Source organism: Thermobia domestica, chromosome 16 (genome assembly GCF_964235325.1).
Source record: "Thermobia domestica chromosome 16, izTheDome1.hap1.1, whole genome shotgun sequence".
Lineage (NCBI taxonomy): Eukaryota > Metazoa > Arthropoda > Insecta > Zygentoma > Lepismatidae > Thermobia > Thermobia domestica.
This window is the reverse complement of record NC_137469.1, coordinates 104,281,474-104,294,123: the sequence shown is the minus strand read 5'-3', so window position 1 is coordinate 104,294,123 and position 12,650 is coordinate 104,281,474. Positions and strand designations below refer to the sequence as shown.

Below are 12,650 nucleotides of genomic sequence, written 5' to 3'. Positions count from 1 at the left end.
CAGAATGCACTAAAACTGCACAGTACAGCGCAGAAAACACGCACAACCAAAGAAACGATACAAGACAAAAGCAGATATGCGGTAACAGCAAGTAAACAACAATACCACGGTGGCAGTAAACGACAATGGACCTCGTGAGGCACCGACGAGTTGGGACAAGTTTGGCTCGAGCACAGTCGGATCAACTGGAGTGGCGGACCAACCGAGGGCGGTCGAGAGGGATTCTACTGTAGTTAACTGGTAATCTCCAGAGATAAATGGGAAACCAAAAAGTAGATTGAAAAAATGAAATAAAATCTTTGAGTTTTACGTCCCACGGTTATGCCGGTTAGGGTAAAGGAGACGTTGATGATGAGTAATGAATGAAATGGTGAAATGAAGAAAGTGGGAGGAAACGGGAGAACCCCGAGAAAACCCACGCACACGGTATTTGTCCACCACAAAGCTCACTTGGCGGGGGCTGGGATCCAACCCGGGACCCCAAGCACCAGAGGTGAACGCTCTACCACTGAGCCACCGCGGCCCCAAAAAGTAGATTGAGTTGAGCTTAATAAACAAATACATTTAAAGGGCCTTTCTTAAATACATATATTCTGAACACACCCGTGGCGTGTTTATGACAACAGTATCACCTCATGTATTAATTACAGAAAGTAAGTATATATATATATATATATATATATATATATATATATTTGGTCTAGGAATTAATTCGTGCGGGTGGACAAGAGATGGCGCAACGAACGGAGCGTCCCACAGTTCCGTGTATCCACACATGTGTTGCAAACCCCTGTCATCGCGTATCGTTCGTAGTATAGGGCAGTGGATTAAAGCGTCAACAACACCAGTTTGTAGTTAAGTGAACATGGCGCAATTTGTGCCTGATAAAGTGTTTTTGCGGGGTGTCCTGCTGCATTACTTTAACATGCAGAAAAGTGCGACTGAAAGTCATCGTATTTTGGTGGAAGTGTATGGTGACCATGCTCTAGCTGAGCGAACGTGTCAGAAGTGGTTTGCACGGTTTAGAAGTGGTGATTTCGGCTTGGCAGACCAAGAGCGAGCTGGACAGCCAAAAAAATTTCAAGACGAAGAATTGACAGCATTGCTCGAGCAGGATTCGTGTCAAACGCAGGAACAACTTGCAGCAGCATTAGGCGTTGATCAAACAACAGTCTTCAAACGCTTGAAAGCCATGGGAATGATTCAAAAGATGTCCCATTGGGTTCCACATGAATTGAAAGACAGAGACGTTGAAAGACGAAAAACCATTTGCGAATTGCTGCTTCAACGACAGAGCAGAAAGGGGTTTCTGCATCGAATTATTACGGGTGATGAGAAGTGGATCCATTACGAGAACCCTAAACGAAAAAAGGCCTAGGTGAACCAGGTCCATCACAACCAAAACGAGATATTCACTGTGCAAAGGTTATGCTGTGCATATGGTGGATATGAAAGGTGTGGTGTACTATGAGCTGCTGCAACCGGGTGAAACTATGAATGGAGAACGTTATCGACGACAATTAATGCGTTTGAAGCAAGCTCTGGCCAGAACACCAGAACCAGAATGGGAGAACAGACATGATAAACTTATTGTTCAACATGATAACGCTCGCCCACATGTCGCAAAACCGGTCAAAACCTATTTAGAAAATGTCGGATGGGAAGTTTTACCCCACCCGCCGTATTCACCAGACGTTGCTCCTTCGGACTACTACTTGTTCGATTGCATGAACAACGATTTGATTGGACAGCGGTTTACTTCTTCAGAAGATATTGAAACATGGGTCTCTGACTGGATCGCTTCCAAGGATGAGGACTTCTTTCGCCACGGAATCCGTACATTGCCTGACAGATGGGCGAAAGTGGTGGCTAGCGATGGACAATATTTTTCTTAAGGTATTTATGTATTTTGTGTTTGTACTACAGCTTCAATGTGTGCGTACCAACCGCACGAATTAATTCCTAGACCAAATATATATATATATATATATATATATATATATATATATATATATATATATATATATATATATATATATATATAGATAGATAGATAGATCGATGAGCGTTTATCCAGCCCTCATTGATCCAAATCAGATTTGTAGACATTTTAAAAATTTAATATTCACATAGATAATAATTTTTAACGAGGATAGCAAGACCGTAATTATAAGCACGGCAAACATTCGCTTTTTATTTTGATTTAATGTACAGTTCATGCATAGATGGTAGAATAAATTGCAGTAATATTGTACATAAAATGCTTTTTGTCGAGTTTAAGAAAGCTTTACTACAGTGTCACAGGCCGTTGAAGTGGATTGACTCACCAGCTATAAATAACTTGGACTTTGGTTGACCTTGAATCCCTCCCTCAATCTCCTTACGTTTTCCTGCTGTTTTCAAATAGCACCTTTGAATTTGTTTATCGTGTATGGTTCAACAGAATTGTTTTTGTGTAACTTTATTGCTGCAATTTACAGGTGTAATTTTAATTTAACTTCGATTACTGGTTACATTTTTTTTATGTAAACAGTGGTTTTTATTTTTTATTATATATTTTTATGTAGATATTTCTTTTATTTTTTTTTTTTAGCAGAATGTTTGGGAGTATATTGCAGTGTACAAGTTTAAAATGCTTATTACCTATGTTACCCGGATTTTCGATTTTCCGGATTGCCTTTGGTCCCAGTTAGTCCGGATAAATGAGGTTGTATTGTATGTATTAATTTTTCGTTTGCAGATATGTATTTATGTACCCTAAGATATTTCAATGAATTTCGCAATTATTTCGTAGAGTACCGTATAATATAACAATAATGTTGTATTTCATTAGTAAATGAAAGGTACGGTATTGTCGGTGTTAAGTTTACAAATAGAAACCATGTATGTGAGTGAGAAACAAAATTTTCCCTTCAATAGATTTCACAACAATTTAAATTTGAAAGTGTTCCTTTTTGAAATTTATCTATTTACTATTTCTGAATATTTTCTCTCCCTTTTCTAGAATATGCGCTTATGTTGCTCCAGAAAGTTTTCCAGTTGGGCATGTATTCGAATGTAAATACAGCCCCTCACATCAGTAAAGCAATTGCCATGTTGAACCTGCAGACTGGATGCTAATTGGACTCAGGAACAAAGTATTCCTAGTATTTGGTTGGATGTGAATTTGGCGCATCTAAAAATACTTTTATTTATTGCGATATGAAGATATTTGTGTATTTGTACATTGTAATTACGTAATAGAAAAACGACCTAACTAGAGTACAATTAATGAGAGTAATGTTAATAATTCCAAAACTACAGTATTTTTCTTGTATTACTTTTGTAATAAACTTTGTAAATATGTTACTTTCCTGTGTATTATTAACTACTATTTGTTGCGCTTAAGTCATCGGCCTGCTGTGTACAATAAGTTAAAATGATGCTTAGTTAAAAGCTGTAATTGTTTACTTTTAACTTTTTGTTTGTCCACCAATCAACGTACGGTTACACAACTACTAATGTTTAAACTTAAATATGGTTATAGGTCTTGTCGTAGTAAGAAATAGCAAAGCATTTTCTTGTTCAGTATCATCACTACGCATTTTGAATTAAAGCAGTACAGTTTAAGTTGTTATTAAATCGTCACAATGTAGTACTGTAGAAATACACAAATATTAATACTCAAAATCTAAATATAATTACAACCCTTGTCCTACTTTGAAATAATTAAATTGAGACGTGTAGTTTTTAAGCCGCAATTAAATCGTCACAATAGTTCTAAGTTATCAAATTTATTGCGTTCTAGCAACATGTATTGACGTCAGGCAGGCAGGCAGCGTCTGCTATTGGCATGACGAACAAACTACGAGAGGAAGTCAAGAAAGTTCCCGGAATGCTGTTGTAGTTTTAGCATTTGTGGTGCAATTACAATGAATCTTATACAGTACAGTCATTAGGTTGCCCAATTATGAAATTGACAAATGGGAACAGGTCGTAACAGGCAGTGGATGAGTAGTGTAGCTGAACGGAGGAGTGTGCAGTTATCAGTCGATGCAGTTTCACAGATCGAGCAACGCGCAAACATCAAGTTCATGTGCAAATTGGTAAAAATCAGATTCAGAGAGTATGATAGCCTTGAAAACAGTTTAGCACTATCGGATGTTTGACTCTTTCCAAAACTCAAAATTGACATTTTCCGTTTCGCCAACGTAGAAAAGATCAAAACTAACGCGACGACTGAACTTTGGAATATACCAAAAGAGGCCTTTCGTCAGTGTTTCTACCAATCGCAGGAGCGGTGGAACCAATTGTGTGTAGGCGTCAACTTTGATTAAGTAAATATGTACTTATATTTTCGTAATAAAGAGATACAACAGAATTCTGGGAATTTTCGGCTGCCCCTCGTAAGATGTTTCTCTTTTATAATTACTATTTAGTTATATATTACTAGCTGAACCTGCACGATCTACACAGCGCATCATTCACATATGAGCAAGAATCTCCTTGTCATTCCTCACATTTGTACATGTTCCTTTTCAGACACAAATAAAGGACATATTGATAAAAATCGGCAAGGGGTATCATAAAGGGGAGATTTTTTTTCAATATCTCGCACCGTTTGCAAGAATTGAGCCTACTTCCGGTTGAAATTTCTAATTCATGTATGATCAGTATTTTCTTTCTTCTTGCATGCAGTATATAATAAGCAAATACATCATATAATGTCACTGATGTGTATTATATGGTATTTATTGGGCAAAACACTCCAAACAATAAAGATTCAGCTGAGACTGGAGAAATGGTTATCCTTTGTTTTTCATTCATTTGCCCATGAAAGTACGCCTGAGGGATACACAACTATGTTGTGTTGAAATGTATAACTCATATGTTGCTTCACTTTTTTCTTTTTAAATTTCAAACTTCCAATGTACACTCATGTCCAAAATTATTGTCGCATGTCTATAAATATGTTGTTGTAGGAATATAATTTGATAACGAATTCGCCCGGTATTTCTTATAATGTTAGTATGTGTATAATCGGCAAAGACATGTATGTGACAAACTTCATGTCAAAAGAGCAGTAAATAAGTACAATAAAACAAAATAAAACTTTCTTATCCATTTAGCAACATTTTGTTTTACTCATTCTAATTTTCGTATTTATAATTCTTTCCCTATGAAATTTACCAAAATATACATTTCCCGATTATACACATAATATTAGTATTAAAAGTACCCTGCAAAATAATTATCAAATTATATTCTTATAAGAAGACAGCTATAGATATGCGACAATCATTTTGGACATGAGTGTACCTCTAAAAAATGTAATAAAGAAATAACGGCCATTTTTTTAAATATTTAATTATAACTGACAATCTACACAAAATTTGGAATCGACCAGTGAAAACGACACGTTTCTAGCACTTGTGGTTTCCGAGATCTCATTTTTGAAAGGATTGGACACAAACATATACATTTTTCTTTGGAGACAAACATATAAACCTAGCATTTTAATATAGATACCCAATATTGTCAAATACAGGGGGTAGACAAAAAAACCTAAAAACAGGACACGTAAGTTTGGCCCACCACTGTATAACACGTGTTGCGGTTGCCGATCGTTTGTTTGTTTTCAATTTGTCGTGGACCTTTCTCTTCCGTCAGCAGTAACCAGTTCACATGTGAGTGTCGTGGTGTGAAAGTGGTGCGGTAAAATGGGCGACCTGACAGACTTTCAAAGAGGCATGATCGTTGGTGCCTGTCTGGTTGGAGCTTCAGTAGCAACAGTGGAGAACATTGTAGGGGTATCAAAAGGCACTGTGTCCAATGTCACGAGGGCATACACAATTCATGGGCAAACGACGTCTGAAAAGCACAACAGTGGTCGAAAGACAATCCTGTCAGATAGGGATCGGAGGGCATTAAAACGGATTGTAGCAGCTAAAAAGAAGACCACTGCAATGAGAATTACGTCTGAACTCAATTCCGGCCTACAGAACCCGGTTTCATCGAAAACAGTGCGACAGGAACTTCATAAAATTAAAATTCATGGCAGGGCCGCCATCGCCAAACCCCTGGTCACAGCAGTAAATGCGAAGAGACGTATCCAGTGGTGCAAGGACCACAAGGCGTGGACTCATGAATAGTGGAAACATGTAATGTGGTCCGATGAATCGATCTTCACCTTGTTTCCAACAACCGGTCGTGTTTACGTATGGAGAACACCGTCGCAGACCTATGATACAGACTGTCTGCTTCCAACTGTAAAGCATGGGGGTGGTTGTTACAGTATGGGCAGTGATATCGTGGTTTTCCGCAGGTCCCATCATCATAGCCCTACATGGAATGATAAATGCTAAGGCGTATGAGGCCATTTTGGGGGACCAGGTTCTACCCATGGCCCAAATATTGTTCCCTGATGGTGATGGCATCTACCAAGATGATTTGGCACCCTGTCACGCTGCAAACGGTGAAATCATGGTTTGAGGAGCATGACCAGGAGCTATCACACTTCCTCTGAGTCCCACAATCACCAGATCTGAACATCATTGAGTCATTGTGGTCTGAGTTAGAAAGGCGTGTTCGGTCTCATTACCCTCCACCAGCATCCCTTAAGGAACTGGAGCATATTTTGGAGGAACAATGGTACAAAATTCCACACACCACGATTCAGGAGCTGTATACGTCCATTCCACGTCGGATCAAAGCTGTTTTGGACGCAAAAGGAGGCCCCACACTATACTATGTATGATTTTCACATTTGCAATCGTTCTAGATTTTTTTGTCTAACCCCTGTAAATGCCGTTAAGTTCTGCAATTTTTATGGTATACAAGCAGATTGCAAGCTTTGTTAGAAACACGAGAAGATATATCGTTCACTCGTTGATCAAGATTGCAAAATAATCGACAGGCGAGTTTCGTTTCACAGTGCGAAACTATGATAGACTTCTTAACTATGTGAATTCAATACTGCAAACAATAGTAATAGATCTATAACTTCCGATTGTAGAAGAAGGGATAAGATCTGGTATGAAACTTGTCCTTCGGACAGTCGCGAAATTTAGGCACATTTAGGTATTGGCATGTGAAAAAGTTGTGTTCTCGTTGGATCCTCTACAATGGAACTTAAGAGTAAAAAGACGCCAGTATGATGTGGTGCAGCATTATGCTAAAACAGTTCAAAGCAGCAGCATCAAATCTTGGATGCATAATCACCAGAGGTAATTAAACTTGAATGTCCACTTCAGATTTTAATAAAGAAGTAAAGGTCGGAACGAAATTTATTCTTTGGATGCTGAGTCCATATTAAGCTATTTCTCACTATAATACCGTTTTTGTTCCATGGAGATCAGCATGAAATCCGGAATGAATTTTTACCACTTCCAGTTTTATAAGAGAGAGAAGGTGCAGAGGGAATATATTGTTGGGACGCTGAATTGATTCCAAGAAAATCCTTCTCGCTATTTCTTATCGTGTTTGGTCTATAGGGATAAGTTTAAAACCAGAAATGGTTAGTTCCTACTCCTTCCGGAAATAGAAAATATTTTTGGAACGCTGAATTGATTAAAAAAGAAGCTCTTCGCTATTTCTACCGTATTTGCTCTGATACCTATTCAGAGATAGACAGCCGTTATATAGCATAGTTTGAAAGTGTAATGAAAACATATCGATCTCCGAAGGAAGCATCCTAACTTTGCTTAGAGAATGATGATATTTCATTAATCAGCATGTAAAATATAAAAATGATCTTCCACTAATTTTCTAAATAATTATTTCAAAGTAGTACTACGCTGTATGTAATTGGAGTATTGTAATATGGTAAATTTACAGTGTGAAATGTTATAAGAATCCTACTTTCAATCGATGGATACTAATAATTTAAAATGCGTAAGGGTTATTTTAAGATAATGAAACATCAGCATTATTCTTTCATTTTAAATATTTAAATTTATCTTCCTGGCAAAGGTAGAATTGTTAAGAAATTTAACTTAATAGCTTTTGGGGTCTAATTTAAAAATTGAAGAACATTTTTGTTTTGCGTTCTACGTATATGCACCGAGGCTAAAGGAGACGGTGGTAATGAGATGAAAGATAATGGTAAAATGAAGAAAGTGGTGGGAAACGAGAGAACTCCGAGAACATCCACGCTCATGGTGTTGTTCACCACAAAGTTCAGGGACCTCACGCACCAGAGATGGAAGTAACAAACAAATCAATAAATGTTTTGTACAGATTCATAATTTTAAAGATTGTTCTCATCGTGTTCGTATATTTATTTTGATTAGTTACAGAGTTAATTGCTGAAGGACTTTACAGAAAATCAATTTCAAGTCTTTATCTGACAAAAATATCGTTTTCAGAGCCCAGCTTAAAATATGAAAGAAAGGTAACTCGTCGTATGCGCTGTAAAATTTATTCATGTTTGGTTTATTTTTTGCTAGATTGTAATACTGACATTGGAGGTAAATGTGATTTTACTTTGTTTCTGAAAGTTTCACTCTCCTATTCAAAAGACGGTCGGATGAATCCCATGTTATTATATCAAAAAACAAACAATGTTTTCAAATATTCTTGATTTTACCATGGTGACTTTAATGGGTTTTTCGTAAGTTCTCCGTAGTTATGGCTCTAAGGAAGGTAACTGGACAAAGGAATGTTTTGAGGACACTCAAATTGGCAGTGAAACAAACCCCTAACTGTAGCAAAAATGCAGGATAAAAGAGCCATACTTAAAGGGAATTCGTAAGGATCTAAGATCATTTGTTCGGCCTTAGTCTCTGGAAGGCAATCCGACTTTTTGCAACCAGAACTGTACACAGCTTTATAAAATACTTGAAGCGCGTCTGTTCTTTGTTGACGAAGAGAGAAGATTAATGCAAAATGCTTGCAACACAAAGTATGCAACCCTCAGATCGTTAGTTTAGGAACTTTGTTGAGTTCGAATTCTGCTCCTCAATTTAGCAGTTCAAAAGCCTCCACCATATTGAATTTATTCAAGTGAACGATATACGAGGTGTACACGAAAAGTACGTGACACATCGTTCTAATTCCCAAGAACAAGGACATACAGGGAACTAACCTGTGTCGATTACTCAACAAACTCTCCGTCTTTATTGATATACAGTTGTCATCGCTCTGTCCATTTTGTGTAACATGTGGTATAGTCATCTTTGGAGTATGTTTTCGATACTGGAAAATAGCACTTCCTAGGGTTGATTTACTGGCAAAATGGCGTCCACGAAGAGAATCCTTAAGGATTGAGAACAACCAGAAGTCACTAACGGCTAAATCTGGTAAGTAGGGTGGATGTGGCAATTCAATACCGTGATCAGCCAAGAATGAGAACACAACATTAGCATAGTGTGGCAGTGCATTATCCATGTGGAGGATGAAATTACTATTTGTGGTCGTTCCTCAGTCGATTTTGGTAAAAAAAAAAAAAAAAAATCTGTATTGAAAAGTATACGAAAATACTCGCCCGTAATTGTGTGACCTTTCGGAACAGGGTGGGACAATATCACTCTCTGGGAATCCCAGAAGATAGCATACAGCACCTTCTCATTGGATGCTACCTGACGATCTTTTTGAGGGGGGACTGTGTAATTCCGCTACATCAATTGTCTTTTTGTTTCTGGATTCAATAATCATTTGTGATTCATTCATTTTCACAACTCCTTCCAAGAAATCCCGTCCCTCTCTTCTGAAGTATGTCAAATTTGCAACACTTGACCGAATCCTTGCCTCTTTTTGACCGTAATTAAACATTCGTGAACCCAACTGGAAGAAACTTTCCTTAGATCCAATTCGTTCCTAATTATTCGTTGTACTGTTCTCATTGTTAGCCCCAGTGTATCACAAATATCCTGCATGGTGACACGCATATCTTCCATGATGAAATTTTCAACACGGGCAATGCTAGCGTCAATTGATGCTGCTTTTGCACGTCCGGACCTTAGTCATCTTTCACACTTGTTCGCCCTCCTTGGAGCTCACGCGCCAACTTCCTAACAGTATTTTCTGCAAGAGCATTACTAACACACACCCTCTAATTGGGATGAATATCAGCTGCGGTGAGGAATTTTACAATTACGCGTTGCTCTTCAACCGAAAATTCCATGTCCCCGGGCAGCATTAGAAATTGTCTTTGTTCAAGCATTGTGATTCAACTGTTGCCACCTAGTAAACCAAGTCCTAACAGCTTGGAGACGAAGGATGGAGATTTCAAATGCCGCAGTTGCTTTCTTAAAATGACAACAAATGTAGACTCAGTTAAAAATGGGACGTACTTTTGGTGTGCACCTCGTAGTTGTATTTTATGTATTACTCTCTCCCCACCAAATTTCGTGGCTTTGTGCCTAAGATTCAGAAGAAACATATAAAATCAAATTTCCCCACTCTTTGGGGTGGAATTTCCAGCATTCGTGTATGTAAATGAGGTGTTCGTATTGTGTGCATCGTTGTGTCCGTGGGTTTTCTCGGGATACTCCCGGTTCCCCCACATTTTTCCATCATTCACTTGCCTTAATCATTGTCTCCATTAGCCTAAGGGGGATAATCGTGGGACATTAAACTGAAATATTTCATTTTCATTTCATCAAGAAGTCCTCATATACCAAAATCTGTCTTTGTTCCCAAAAGTCCGGAAAAAACCTATAATTTAAAACCTTTCCACGTAATGACCAGTTTCTCATACAACATCTTCCACCTTTATATATTAGCTCCAAGAAGCTGAAGGGACATACCACCTTATAACCTGCTTGAGATTCCAACCAATAAGTGGTTCACAATTGCACTAACAAAAGAATTAGAAAATTTTATAATAATAAAAGTTTATTTTATTTTGAGTTTATAATTATAACGAAAGATTTATTCTATTCAATGAGTGTTCGTTATTTGATTCAATATGAAAGAAAGAATTTGCAATATCATCTTGAGCTAGCTAAAACCAACACACAGTACTAATTGTGTTCAGCTGTGTGTATATCAATTATCTGTAATGGATTAGAATTACAAAGTTTGGTTAAAGGTTCCACCATAAATAGTCCAACTAACACTTTACAAAATAGTTTATGCTCCGCTCTTGCTGTTTATTCAAGTTTAGCTTCCATTTTCAGCACCGAGGCTGAGGCGTGGACTTACAGTTCAAGGTGGATTCCGAATTACCGTAATGTATGCAAATTAATACTCCACTGTGTTGAAATAAAACGTGGTCAGTTCTGGCTGCTGGTCTAATAGCTAGCGCGTACACCTTCGGTGCACATGCTCCCAGGTTAGATTCTCGGTGAGAAGTCATTTAAAAGTGAACCCATTATACAAATAAAACATGGTCAAATGCTATGGAACAAGAATAGAGATTACGTACCAATTTTAGCCAACTCAGACGTTAGAATGAATTGTGAATATATCTAAGTAATATTGATTTACTAAAAAAACAGGTAAAAATAGTGATTTTATGTGTTATTTTAAGTTGACGATTTCCCATAATCTCATCCATCCCAACCACTAAAAGAGTAGTTCTTAAGCTTCAAAAGAAACAAAACCAATTTCATATTTTCTTTAACGAAAGTTACTCTGAAACATATTCTTAAAATTAGAAATTGATTTATCTCCCTGTTTGATATCAACCAAGAGCAATATGCTCTATTGGGAAGCATTAAAAAAATGCTTTGTGTAATGAAAATAGAATTATTTTTACAAAAGTTGTGGTTACCATAGGCGTACACAAATGGAGTAAAACTGCGAGTAAAACAATCTTCCATTTGGCTAATTTCAACCCTAAAAAGTAGTAACAAGTCTCTAATCTCAAACAAAATACACGCTACGTCATAAAAATTATAGTTGCTCTACAAAATTTTCGTGAAACATCTTTGAATGCAGGGACATTCAGTCCTTCATTATTGAGTGAAGGGATGATTGGGAACTTTAAACAAAATATATATTCCATATTGTAATTTTTAACAAGTTATGGTGCAACTTCTTTGAATCGATAGGAGGGAAATTTACATTCTTGACTGCCTTCAACCCCAAGTTTCGGGGATTATGAGAAAGCCTCAAAAAACATATACTGTACAATGCATCAGAATCATATAGCTTTACAAAAATTGTGAAACATATTTCTTAAAACCACGTAAGGATAGTTTTACCTTCCTTAATCTTGTTTTATCTCCGTGTAGTGGGGATGATTAGCGAGCCTCAAAGAAAAGGTACCATATTGGATCAAACTCGAAAATATTTTTAATAGAAATTATCATATAATATTTTCCAAAATCAAGGGAGGAAGGTTAACTATTTTCTTCATAGATTTAAATAAAAAGCAGTACAGATGATTGAGAGGCCTTAAAGAAAAAAATTAAATGGAATCTTTAAGTTTTATGTCCCACGCTTATGCCATGTAGGTTAAAGAAAACGGGAGAACCCCAAGAAAATCCACGCACTAAGTGTTTGTTCACCACAAAGATCACTTGCTGCAAGCTGGGATGGACCAAAGGACCCCACACTAGAGGGGAACGCTCTACCACTGAGCCATCGCGGCCCAGGGAACCCTAAAAAATATGTAATGCATGGTAAATTGTATTAAAATGAATTTTACGTAGGTTACACTGGAAAATGGTCATCACATTATGTATGCACGGTGTCTACTAAAATTCCAAAATGAAATTTCGTGG

General features: G+C 37.3%; 1 protein-coding gene across 3 annotated transcripts in view; it reads left to right on the top strand.

The window, feature by feature from the left end:
* IntS1 (integrator complex subunit 1) overlaps positions 1 to 3,348 on the top strand; it is a 105,108-nt gene extending 101,760 nt beyond the window's left edge. For all 3 annotated transcript variants that reach the window (XM_081742886.1, XM_081742887.1, XM_081742888.1), the window contains one exon: positions 3,005 to 3,348. In XM_081742886.1, coding sequence (XP_081599012.1) covers positions 3,005 to 3,120 — 116 coding nt within the window. In that variant the 3' untranslated portion in view covers positions 3,121 to 3,348. The remainder of the gene's footprint in view (positions 1 to 3,004) is intronic.
* Positions 3,349 to 12,650: the final 9,302 nt, after the last annotated feature.